Genomic DNA, 12,661 nt, shown 5'->3' on the forward strand with positions numbered 1-12,661 from the left:
ATATTAGACTTTTTCCCACTCTTATTGTACCTTATAAATTAAAATATAAAATATCAAAAGTTTGTTTTCCCTGCACACTCCCCTCTAGAGCTGTCTGTCCTTGGGAAGACTGGTTTTTTCCCCAGTGAAAGAGCTGATAGAGTCTGACTTGAAAGTGAGCTCACAGTGACAGGGGCATGCATTCTTTACAGATAAAGTCATTAAAACTTTCCATTTAAACCTCAGCACATTTGTTTGAGGCAGTGCCTCCGGGGCTCCTGTTTGAACAGCACACAGCCAGGTTAGACTGAAGAGACAAATTTTTCATTATCCTCTCTGGGAAGATGCCTGAAGTGAAATCCCTTGAAGGATTCTACTTCCCCCAAACCAGTGCTGGGTAGGTGAGATGAACATTTGAGGAGCTGGGGGGCAGGGAGGGAGGCAGCTGGGAGATGAAACGTGGAGATAAACCGATTGACATGCTGGGAAATCTGTGTGGGCCAGATATGGGTGAGGGAGGAATTAGAAACAGTCCCAGAGGGCTGCTTCTTGCCAGAGTGTTTCAGTTAGATTTAGCAAATTCTGTGAAAGGAAATAATAAACACCTTTTCACCCGCCCCCTACTGTTAGGAATGGACCCCGGGCCTCTCACATGGTGACTGGTGTGTCGAGCGAGCGACATCTCCCTGTTTGTTGATTGTCTGCTTGGTTGGTTTGGTTTTTAGGCAGCATTTCTCTGAACTATAAGTATTTGATCAAGAGAGTTGTATTTGGTTAGTTTGCCACTCTTAACTAGAGTTTAGAATAAAGAGCAAACTCTTGAGTATGCAGATAGCATGGGTGTACCTGTGCAACACCCAGATTAACACAGAATTTCCTAGCTGTCCCCTCTGTTCCCAGAGCACGGCCTCCTGGTCATCAGTGTTCTGACCTCTGTCTTTACAGAGGCGTCCTGCCTGTCTGCCTGTTGCTTCCCGAGGACAGACACACAGCATGTGCTCTTGTATCTCATGACCATCTGTCCAGTCCAGAAGGCTCGTTCTTCTCTCATTTTCTCTCATTACATAGTTTTTTCTTTTCTTTTCTTTTTCTGTCATAATGCCGATAAAGAAGACAAAATGCTGTTGGGAAGAACGAGGAGAATGACTGTGTGCTGGGGCCCTGCACTCCTGGTTCAATTTAAAAATTTCCCCTTGTCGGAATATCTGGAGTTCCAGGCACCCACTGGGCTACATATTAGGGCCTGGTCTCAAAAGCAAAAGATAAACAAAAGCCAACCAAGAAACACCAAGCCAAAGCACAGTACAGGTCAGCAGCCAGCATGACACATGCCCTCACTTCTTTGCCTGCGATGAAAACTTTAGATTTGTCATGAGTTGCTTTTCCAATGTAGCAAGAAAAAGTCAAGCCCATGATATTCTATCACCCAAGATAATAGCCAACGCCCACAGGGACTGTTTAAAGTAAATGGTACAGGACACACCTCAGATGCTCAGCTGTGGCCGTCATTCCACGGTGAGCAATATTCCCAGTGCCACAGAAAGTCCAGAGAGCAAACATTAGCTCTCCTCCTCTTCCTCACCCCCATTTCTAAGCATAAGGATGTCTTATTAAAGTTTTTTGAAGGATGAGACACATCAGTGGTTGAAACCTCTAAAATTGCAACTTCTAGCTGTAACGTTTCCTCTTCGGGACCTCAGGGAGGCTCCTTGGCGCTCTCCTGCTAGTGAGCCAGTGCTTGCCCATATCCTATACACTGGGGCGCAGCTTATGCTGCCTCCTGGACCTTTCCACCATCCCTCTCAAGCCCATGCTAGGATTAAGTGATTTTCCATGATGCTGCATGTCATCTGGCCTTCTTGTTCCCTAGTCTCAGTCTTTTGCTGATTCCTCCCAGAGACCTATAGTCCAGGTCTAGCCTTTTTCAGACTTCACTGTGTTGTTTAGCACCTGGTACCATCCCTGACATGTAAGAGATATCAATTCATACTAAGGAATGAAAGAAGGGGCTACAGGCCACAGGACAGAACAATAACTGCATAGCTTAGAGTGGGCACACCTCCAGAAAGGTGTTTTTAGAAACAGATTTCTGTGTGATCACCTTTCAGAATATGCTTCCATGCCCTGACTTCATCTTTAGGTTTCTGGGGAGACAGCTGTTGTGCGGTGGGTAACATCAGTTCTGTCTGAGTATTCAGTGTCTACATAAAGAGGGGGAAGCATCACTCTGTCTCTGGCCACCTCTATCTTGGATCTCACTGGGAGCTGGAGATGTAACTCAGTGAGTAAAGTAAGCCCAGAGTCCACATGAAAAAAGGACTGATTGTAGTGCTGACACACATTCATAAACCCAGTGTCAGGGAAGCTGAGACACTCGAAGCCTGGGGCCCACCCATGCCTGGCTGCGCCTGGTCAGCAAGCCTACCTGGCAAGTTCCAAATGCATGAGAGAGTTCGTCTTACAAAGCAAAGTGTAAGATGTCCTGGGAATGGCACCCCAGGCTGGCCTCTGGCTTCTACCTGCATTTACACATACGTGTACACCCTTACACATGTACGTAAACACAAATACAAAAAGAAGGGGGCAGGTGCTGGACGTGAGATGCATTGGGATGGGGCAAGAGTCTAGGAGAAAATCGAGGAAGGTTCAGAAGACCAATTCCAATCCTTACCCTTTAGGACTAAGCCCTACCCCCACCCCATACCCAGCTGAAGAAATGCTGCTTTCATTTTAAATTTAGCACTGGCCAGCCATTTGTGATTTACAATGTAAATGGTAGATCCTGGAGAAGTCTGGGGTCCTTAACCAATCAGTTATGCTTTGAGTTTTTTTCTTCTTCTCTGCAGACCTGACAGTGTTAGTGCTGAATGAGGTCACAGTCTAACTACAGTATTAACCCTGCAAATCTGTTCATTTCCGCCGAGCACCCTCAGGCAGGATATAGAACGTGTCCAATTGAAAAGCTATTACTTACTCTGTAGTGCTGTGACGGACTGAATTGTAACAGGTGTGCGTGTGCAAGTACATGTGTGTGTGTGGCTTTGCGGATGTGTGTGTGGAGTCAGGGATTCACTTTCTACATAACAGGTATCTCTTAAAAGTGGTTTCTTACTGCTTTGTGAGGCGAGTGGGCGTGATGTGTATGATAGCTGCACATGTGTGTGAGTCTGTGAATGTGCATATGCAAGTCACAGCATGCATGTGGAAATGAGAGAGCAACTGGGGACTTTAGTCCTCTACCTTCAGCCTTCTTTGAGGAAGAGTCCTTGTGCTGGACACAGGGTGTAGGAATAGGAGAAGAATGAACCTTAATTGAGAAGCTGCTTCCATAAGATAGGGCTGCAGGCATTCTCTTAATTAGTAATTAATGTGGGAATGTCCAGCCCATTGTGGGTGGGGCCACCCCTGGGCTGGTGCTCCTGTGTCCTTTCTCCTTGGCCTCTGCATCAATTCCTGCTTTCAGGTTCCTGCCGTGACTTCCTTTACTGGTGCTCCACAACATGGAAATATAAAGCAAATAAACCCTTTCCTTCCCAAGCTGCTTTGGTCATGGTGTTTCATCAGAGCGATAATAACCCTAACTAAGACAAGGTGGGACCTGGATTGTGGGACATGACTGTGACAGATGTGACTGTGTTGTTTTTTGGAGGACTATGGCAGGACTTTGGAACTTTGGGCTAGAAGAGCCACCGAGTGTTGAGAGCTCAGAGAGGTTGTGTAGGAGCCTGGAAGATAAGAATGTTGAGATCACTGCAGATGACAGAGGCCTGCCTTGTGAAGGGTCAGAGGGAAGCCAAGACTCTACCAGGCTATTTGTGTGAAAGACCTGTGGTATCAGGTCAGCTGGGGCCATAATTAAGAAGAGCTGGGCGGCACTGAAGTAAGACCTTTGAGTTACTGGGACACTTGATGCTGGTTCCATGGGACTGAAGAGTCAGCTGTGATTAAGAAGAGCTGGGCAGCATTGCCATGAAGGCTTCTGGGAAGTGTTTCCTCAGGGTCACACGCAGATACTATGTTCCAGAGGTGGATAAGGTTGTACCTCCTGCAGGCCGCTGAACTTGGTAGTGAAAGAGTCACCCAGGTAATACTGGATTTGAAGGCATGAAGGAGTCATGGAGAACAGTTGAGGCCTGGCAGTGTGTGATAGGGCTGAGGTCCCTGAGGAGAGCCCAGGAGAGACTATTGGTGAAAATGCAGCCTAGTCGCAGGAAGAGAACCCAGCATTGTAGAGATGCCACTGGATGACCAGCAGCAGCAGCAGAAGCAGCAGCAGCAGCAGCAGCAGCAGCAGCAGCAGCAGCAGCAGCAGCAGAGTGCATGCAGCCAGCCAGAGCCCAGAACAAGCTGTGTGCACTGCAGAGGGAGAGCTGAAGAAGCCAGCCTGAGAGAGGAGCTCAGAAGATAGGGAGTGAATCCCGGACATTGGACATTGAATTATTTACACAGTTGGAATTCAATTTTGTTGTGATTGTGACTGTTCTTCCCTCTTGAAATAAAAAGTATTTAACTTGTTTTTAATTTATTTTTATTTTACAGGGGCCACAATTAAAAAACTTGGATTTTTAAAAGAGAGTGAATTTTTTAAGTGTTTGAATTTGTATGGCTTATGGGACTTTTTACATTTGAAAATGTTTTACGTCGTGTGATGTCAATATAAATGCCCAGTCTTGGGGATGAACAGGAACAGGAAAGGTTGTGGCTTAACAGTGATGTGTGTGTGTGTCAAGTTGACAAGGGTTCAGTTGTGCTGGATAGCTTTATGTCAACTTGACACAAGCTAAAGTCATTTGAGAGGAGGAAACCTCAATGGAGAAAATGCCTCCATGAGATTGGGCTGCAGGCAAACCTGTAGAGCTTTTTGTTTTAATTAGTAAATGATATGGGTGGGGTTCTTGGTCCTTTGTAGACTGGTGGTTCTGTATTCTATGAGAAAGCAGGCTGAGAAAGCCTTGGAGAGCAAGTCCATAGCAGCATTCTTCCATGGCCTCTGTGTCAGTGCCTGCATCCAGGTTCCTGCCCTGTGTGAGTTCCTGTCCCGACTTCCTTCATTGATGTACTATGTGTAAGCCAAATAAATCCTTTCCTCTCCAACTTGCTTTTGGTCAAGGTTTCATTGCAGCAATAGTAATGCTACCTAGGAAGTGGCCTTTGTTGATTGGTTCATATGACAGGCTCACTCAAGATCTCCCGGGCAGCCTTTAGTGCACAGTAGGAACACAGTAGGGGATTACAGACTCTTGCTACCAGGCCAGGCTGTGTATGAATTCTGAGAGCATTCCTCATACTTACACAGCTAGCAGTTTATTTTCTGCATCTCCACAGGCCTTGATCACTTTTTAAGGGTAGAGTATGTTTTCTGTCTCCTGGAACTGCAATTACTACTTCTGGCACTTTTTAGCCTTAATATATTCTGCCATCTGCGATTTTGTTTAGTTTTTCCCCCCTCTGCCTAATAACCCTTGCAGCTCCTTTTTCTTATATGTTCCAAGTACCCTTTTGTTTTCTTAATTTCTATTTTGCATTATTGAAAAATACAGTAAAGAATACTCCAGTGAGTACCCATGAATTTGCCACCTAATTTAGGAGCTGAAAAAATGAGCTCTTTCCAAGTGACAGTTTCTGGGCTCTGTTTCATGTACCATGCAGAAGGGCACCACACAGATGGCAAACGTTTTGTGAAAAGCACCATCACCCCTTGTCTGTAGTGGCTGCCTGGGGAAGCAGGCCCAGTTGAAGTCTTGCTTGGACTTGTGCTCTAAAAGGTCTACAGGTTGAGCTCCAGGTAGTTCCTCAAGCTGTTCCAGGATCAATCAAATCTATGGCATTTTGCAAATATGTATTTTATCATGTTGCACTTTAAGCTCAAGATGAACAACTTCCTCTGTAATCTCCATCAGAGCCATTTTTCAGAGTCCTCTTGTATGTCCAGCACCATTTTTGGCATCCATTGTCAGTATGTTTGAAAACAGTCTCTGACTAAATTACAGACTTGAGGGGATGTCTGTGGTCAGTCTTACAGGACCCTCTTTTAGTTTTGTCCTCAATTGATCATCAATTAGGTCATCAAATTGATGACTGTAAATAGCTGAACTTTGTGGAGTGCCAGAATCTTGACATAACTTGCCCGTGGTTGGGAGTCACCCACAGTGTTTAAGCATCTATGCTGTATCCCCAGATGACTGGCCTCCTCTCTGTTCTTGGGAGTGCAGTTCCTTAAGCATGTCCTTCTGCACCACATGCTGCCCTCATCCTGGTCTGTTTGTTTACATCACACTTTCTGCTGCTGTGACAACACATTGTGGTGGCAACATCTGCCTCATCCTCACCTAGGAAACCTGATCTCTTCAGAAGTCAGGAGCACAACAAAGCTTGTCGGTGATCAACAACCCACTTGACGGTTCTGTTGTTTGAAGCATCCCAGAGTCACAGACCCCAAGGACTGGGATCTGATATTTTTAAAAAATCTATTGACTGATAAACCCATGGTGCCTCTTTGAACAGCTGACAGATAGAACTGTATAACTTTCTCTTTAGTGATTCACAAAATAGAGCTGTAGGAAGCCGTCATACAGAACACACACATGGCAGAAGATCGGCTCTAATTCCTTGAGCATAGCAATGAGGAAGTTTTCAAAGACAAGTATAAACCACACATATTTTATTTGGGTGTGTATTGTTTTAAGCACTGATTTTCTTTTCATTTGAAATGAATATGATTTCTCCACAAGCCACTTGTTATTTGTATAATATGAAAATTCATTTGTATAATAAGCCCTGAGAGTCATCAGAAGTGGATCCTGAGCACATGAAGTTTTCTTTCTCTCTGTTCCAGGGTTTGTTTTGCTAATAAATCATTACAGCAAAGTGAGAGAACCTGCAATTTTCCAGATTTTATTGCAATTGATTATCACTGGCACTCACTCATTTCTTATGATCTGTTTCCAGTTACAGTAACAACAGAAACCATACCTAAATGTGCTTCTCTCTCTGTAGGACAGTCGGCCCAATATGTCAAGACCTCTGATCACTAGATCCCCTGCATCGCCGCTGAACAACCAAGGCATTCCGACTCCAGCGCAGCTCACCAAATCCAATGCGCCCGTCCACATCGATGTGGGCGGCCACATGTACACCAGCAGCCTGGCCACCCTCACCAAATACCCCGAATCAAGGTAATTGCAAAAGTGATGTCATTCTCAGAAGTGCATGCAAGGGACGCTCAGAAGACCAGTGTGGACGGGCCACTGTCAAGTGTAGGACATGACCTACAGAAGCCACTCAGGGCTATGGTTGCCTGACTTCCACAAATGTGGACATGGAGTAAGAGTTCTGAGTGCCGTGCATTATAATCCTGTAATTCCACTATTCAGGAACCCAAGGAAAAAGGACAAGTGGGGCTACATAATGAATTCAAGGCCAGCCAGGACTATAGAGTGAGTCCCAATCTAAAAATTAAAAATGATGCAAAGAGTGAAATAGTAATAAAAAAATTAATAAAAATTAATACCTAAGGTCTCAGTTCAAACTCATGTCAAGGTGAAAGGAGAGAATCCAGATGGTTGTTCTCTAAGTCCCATGTATATACCATGGCATGCATTGGCTGGCACATACACACACACACACACACACACACACACACCACACACACACACCACACACACACACACACACACACACACGGGCTGGCATACACACATACACACACAGAGAGAGAAAGAGACAGATAGACAGAGAGGGAGATAAGGGAGAGAAAATAATGTTTGTTGCCTAAATAGAAAATATAGAATAAAAATCATAGCTATGAAGGGGTTTGCAACCCCATAAGAAGAACAATAATATCAACCAAACAGACCTCCCAGAGCTCCCAGGGACTAAACCACCCACCAAAGAATACACATGGAGAGACCCATGGCCTTGTAGCAGAGAATGGCCTTGTTGGGCATCAGTGGGAGGAGAGGTCCTTGATCCTGTGAAGACTAGATACTCCAGTGTAGGGGAATTCGAGAGCCAGGAGGCAGAAATGGGTGCATGGGTTGGGAAACACCCTCATAGAAGCAGGGAACGGGGGATGGGATAGGGGAGTTCCGGGGGGTGAGGAGGACCGGGAAAGGGGATAACATTTGAAATGTAAAGAAATAAAATATCCAATAAAAAAAATGATGAGTAGAAAAAAAATCATAGCTACTGTAAAAATGTTATGGAGACTTGCGAATTAGTTTTCCAGATCTCTCGACTACCTAGTATTATTATATAAAATAATTTGAAAATTGGGGTGAAAAGTATAGGAAAATGTTTCTCCTGATTACCAGATTTAATTTCCATGATAAAAATGAAATGACTAAAATGTAGGTTTCTATGTTATCCACAGAGGATTACAATGATGTAATCCTATCAATCAGCTATTAGAGCAGGTGTGACTCAAAAACACTAAAGTGACACTGTGACATGGTCACAGTGGCTAAAGTTTTCATGAATATGACTCTATGATTCTTGTTCTTTTAAAATAGTATCTGTTTATTGTATTCCTTCCAACCTTCTGTTAATACTAACATCAGCTACAAAAAAATTGCTGCTGGACCTCCAGATGAGGAGTTAAATCCAGGGTCAAGTACAAAATACATACAAAGGTCCAAACCCTGTCCTTAGGTGTAGGGCAAGCCAGTGGTCTGGTCTGGTGGCCTTTTGCTTTGGTTTGCTTTCTAAACCTCTTATACAAGGGGGAAGTTAATATAGCTTGAGGGACTTACTTCCAAAGTGTTTAGAATAAAAGTATTTCTGATTTGGCATATTTTCAAATTTTAGAATATTTTCAAATTTTAGAATGTCTAATGAGCTATGGGGAAAGGGGAGTCATGTTTCAACATGAAATTCATTTATATATAATTCATGATATAATTTTACACACATGTCCTGAAGATCATTTTGTATCATATTTTTAATAATTCTGTGGACAAAACAAATTTTCATGATGTGGAATTTTCCATATAGGGGTGTTATATTTTTACTCAGAAGGTCTTGGCGGCTTTGGGGATAGCTAAATTAGTAAGGTGCTTGCCACAAAAGCACGTGTCCAATCCCCAGAACTCACATAAAACAGCTGTATTCCTATGATCCCAGCTGTCTGCTTAGTATTTCTTCTCACCTTGACATAGTCACCTGGGAAGAGAGGATTTGGGTTGCAGAATTGCCTAAATCAAATTGGCATGCTTGTGAGGAACTGTCTTGATTATAACACATAAGAAAGTCCAGTTACTTTCTCTACCTGCTTGGTCTCTTATAGTAGCCAGCTGCCACATACAGCTGTTGAGCACCCAAAGAAAGGACAGTCCACACTGACACCTCCTGCCCCCCTTGACATACATTACACACTAAACTTTGAGACATAGAACAAAAAAACTGTGTAAAATTGATTTTTATGTCATTTTCTTTTCATGTTAGAATGATAATATTTTGAGTTAGATAGAAATATAGTTCAGACAGATTTTTCTTATTTTTATTTTTCCCATGTGTGCTAGAAAATGTAAAATCGATTATGCATCTTCTTTCCTCTATGGAAGCACTAAACTAGGAATATACGCTTTTATGGAAAGAATTAAACCTGCACTTTGCCATCCTAATACTTTCAAACATCAAAAATTGAATTTTTTCTCATCGACATAATTTTAAAAGGCAGACTCATTGAATGCTTTCCTCAATTTTCTTGTCATTTCCAGTCACCATTTGCCCACAGTCTCATAGCAGCAGTGATAGTTTTTTCTTTTGATATTTCAGAAGTCAAACTTGGGTCCTTATACATGGCAGGCACATGTCCTATCCCTAAGCCTCACCTCCAGCCCGAGCAAAAGTAATTTCCTTTGTTATTATGTGTGTTTACATGTAGGCTCTGCCATCTGCCTGGCAGGTATTTGATGAGTTGGTAGGACCCGATGGCTGAATACCTGCCTTCTCTCATATAAAACAGGTACAAGTGCATCATTTTATAAGGCTGTTCATTGCACATGACTATAGGAAGTGCCTCATAGTCCTTCACTCAGTACATAGTGATCAGCCACTCAGCAGTTACCTCCTCTCAAGCTGTCTTCCAAATCCTCACAGCTTCCTTTCCATAGCTAGGAGACAGCCTGAGCTGATGCTGGGCTCTCCTTCCTAGTCTCTGGTATTGTAAACTCTTGTGTATGCCCACTTTACATTCTCCTTCCCAACCAGATAGAGCGTTACGCTCGTGTGGTTTCAAAGAAACTTCTGATTCCATGGCTTTATACCTAAAGCAAATAACACTGCTCAGATAACACTGGCTCAGTGTTCAATTGTCTGTGTGTATCACTCTGCTCCTCCTTGGTTCATGGGACACTTTTGTAAATAATTAAATATTCATCTCAAAGAAACTTCAGAAAGGGACCAACCCTCAGATTTTAGCAGTCAAAGATGCTTAAAAGGATACACATTTGTGATTTTTCCCATAGGTATCCAGTGTCCCTTCCAAGTTCTGTGAAGATCTACAACCTGGTCAACCCTCTGTCAATAAACCCAGACAGACCAATTGCATTACCCATGAACATAGGATTATTAGCAATTCTGGTTACATTCTCTAGATTCTGGGGTGCTTCGAACCCTTGTCTCCCTGAAGGACTGCCCCTTCTGTGCCCACTCAGGGCTCCTGGTTCTTCTCTACCTGCTTCTTCTGGTGCAGTGTCCCTGAGAAAAAGGGGGCTTCTGGGATTACGGCAAAGACCTCTAGTTAAAGAAATTCTGATTTGTAAGTAACAAATGACCTTAAAGATGTGAGGTGGAAGATCTGAGGGGGTACATAGCTTGGGGCACGACACCTGTGAGGGATCTGAGTCTGAGCCCAAGTCCTCACAAAAAAGGAAAGGAGACGCTAGGAATCTCCAACCAGGATTATAGTCTGGAGTCAAACTCCACAAGAACACCTGCTTTCAATCTGTAATAACTTTATACCAATTACATTTAAAGGAAAAACAAAAAGAAAACAAACCGCGAACAAATAAACCAAAACCTAGAGCAAGGACAGCAGTTCACACTGTATCCCTAGCACTTGGGAAACTGACATAGAACCATATCAAGACTGAACTGGCTTACAAAGAGGGGCACTATCAAAAAAGCAGAAGCAAATCTGAACCGGGACTGTAGACAGCCAAGAATATGTAAAGATGGGTGATCAGAAATCAACAGACTAGGACTCATGCTGCCTGTTTTCCCATATAAAGGTACAACAACAAAGAAAAGATCAAGAAAAATATGCCACCGTCAAATATTTCCAGCTGGACCTGGTGGTATGGGCCTGTAATCTGAGCTACTCTACTCAGGGAACAGAGGCAGCAGGATTGTGAGTTCAAGCCCAGACTGGGCAACTTATCAAGACTGTGTCTTAACAACAACAACAACAATTTAAGGGGGTGGGGGACTCAGGAATGTAGCACCATAGTAGGATACTTGCCCAACATGCATGATCAAACCCAGCACCACTTTAAAAAGGGGGGTTAGGGGAGTAAGTGGATGGAATCAGAATCTTCTGTACTGGTCTACTCACTTGATTTATAGTGTGAGCATCTGATGGGAGGTGTTTGTAGATGTTCTTTCTCTGGACTGTGCAGATTTGAAGGGCACATGTGGTTACGACTGGCTCAAAAACACTGAAGATACGTTATTAACACCACTGATAGCAAAAGATTGAAATAGTGCAATAATTTGTTTATTAAGCCCCATGCCAAATTACATGGCATTCTGAAGATCTGCTCTGGGCATATGTGTGTGGTGAACATCCATCCATTCAGCGATCATTTTGAGAATGGCTTGTCTGAGTTCAAAGCAGGGTCTTTTGCATCCATCACTGTCCCTTCTTGCAAAAATAATTTTAGTGGTGCTCTGCTTATGCTTATTCAGATGTGGATTCTTTCAAATGGGGAAGTTGGCTGAGCCACATAATTAATAGGACCTGTGGGGTGGTAATAAAGTGGGGGTCTCAGTGAAAATAGTTCACTGTCTGGCAGGGAGCTCTCAGGTTTTAGTTCCCGAGCCTTCTGAGCTGACTGCTTGACAGAGCTTTTGTATATTTTAAACCCAGTACTTGAGTTAACTCCCACATAAGTAGATTATGCTAAATGGATATCTCTAAAATAGTTGCTGAGTTACTAAGCACACAGGGATATATAGGTAACTGCAAACCTCAAAAGACTCCTCCTATACCCTTGGAGTTGACGCCTATGGCCACCTGAAGGATGTGTGCATTCAGAGCTTTAGGCTGGAGGAGGCAAGCTCATGCCCTTGCCAGCAGAGTTCTGTCTCCTGGTGTGTATCATGCTCATGTGAGGTAGACAACACAGGACCAATGGAGCTGCACTGAGAGGGAAGCCAGGTAAGTGGCTTACCTGGGAGGATTAGCGAGACCAGGCTTGTGAGTTCTAAGCCACCCTACATTACACACATTTGTACTCTGTCTCAAAACAAAACCACCTCAAATATGGAACTGGGCAGATGGCTCAGTGATTAAGAGCACCTCCTGTTCTTCCAGAGGATCTGGGTTTGGTTCCTAGAGCCCTATTGAGTGGCTCATAAACTCCAGGGGATCCATGCCCTCTTCTTTACTCCACAGGCACACAAACCCATACGTGAACATACACACAGACACATACCTATACACCTAATTTTAAATACATTT

The 12,661-nt window shown here is 43.6% G+C and overlaps 1 protein-coding gene across 3 annotated transcripts in view; it reads left to right on the plus strand.

The window, feature by feature from the left end:
• The window catches only part of Kctd1 (potassium channel tetramerization domain containing 1), a 98,157-nt gene that overhangs the window by 48,533 nt on the left and 36,963 nt on the right, over positions 1-12,661 (plus strand). For all 3 annotated transcript variants that reach the window (XM_028759511.1, XM_028759508.1, XM_028759509.1), the window contains exon 2: positions 6,976-7,154. In XM_028759511.1, the coding sequence (XP_028615344.1) occupies positions 6,991-7,154 (164 nt within the window). In that variant the 5' untranslated portion in view covers positions 6,976-6,990. The remainder of the gene's footprint in view (positions 1-6,975; positions 7,155-12,661) is intronic.

The sequence above is a fragment of the Grammomys surdaster genome, unplaced genomic scaffold (genome assembly GCF_004785775.1).
Source record: "Grammomys surdaster isolate TR1022 unplaced genomic scaffold, NIH_TR_1.0 126298, whole genome shotgun sequence".
In the NCBI taxonomy this organism is placed as follows: Eukaryota; Metazoa; Chordata; class Mammalia; order Rodentia; family Muridae; genus Grammomys; species Grammomys surdaster.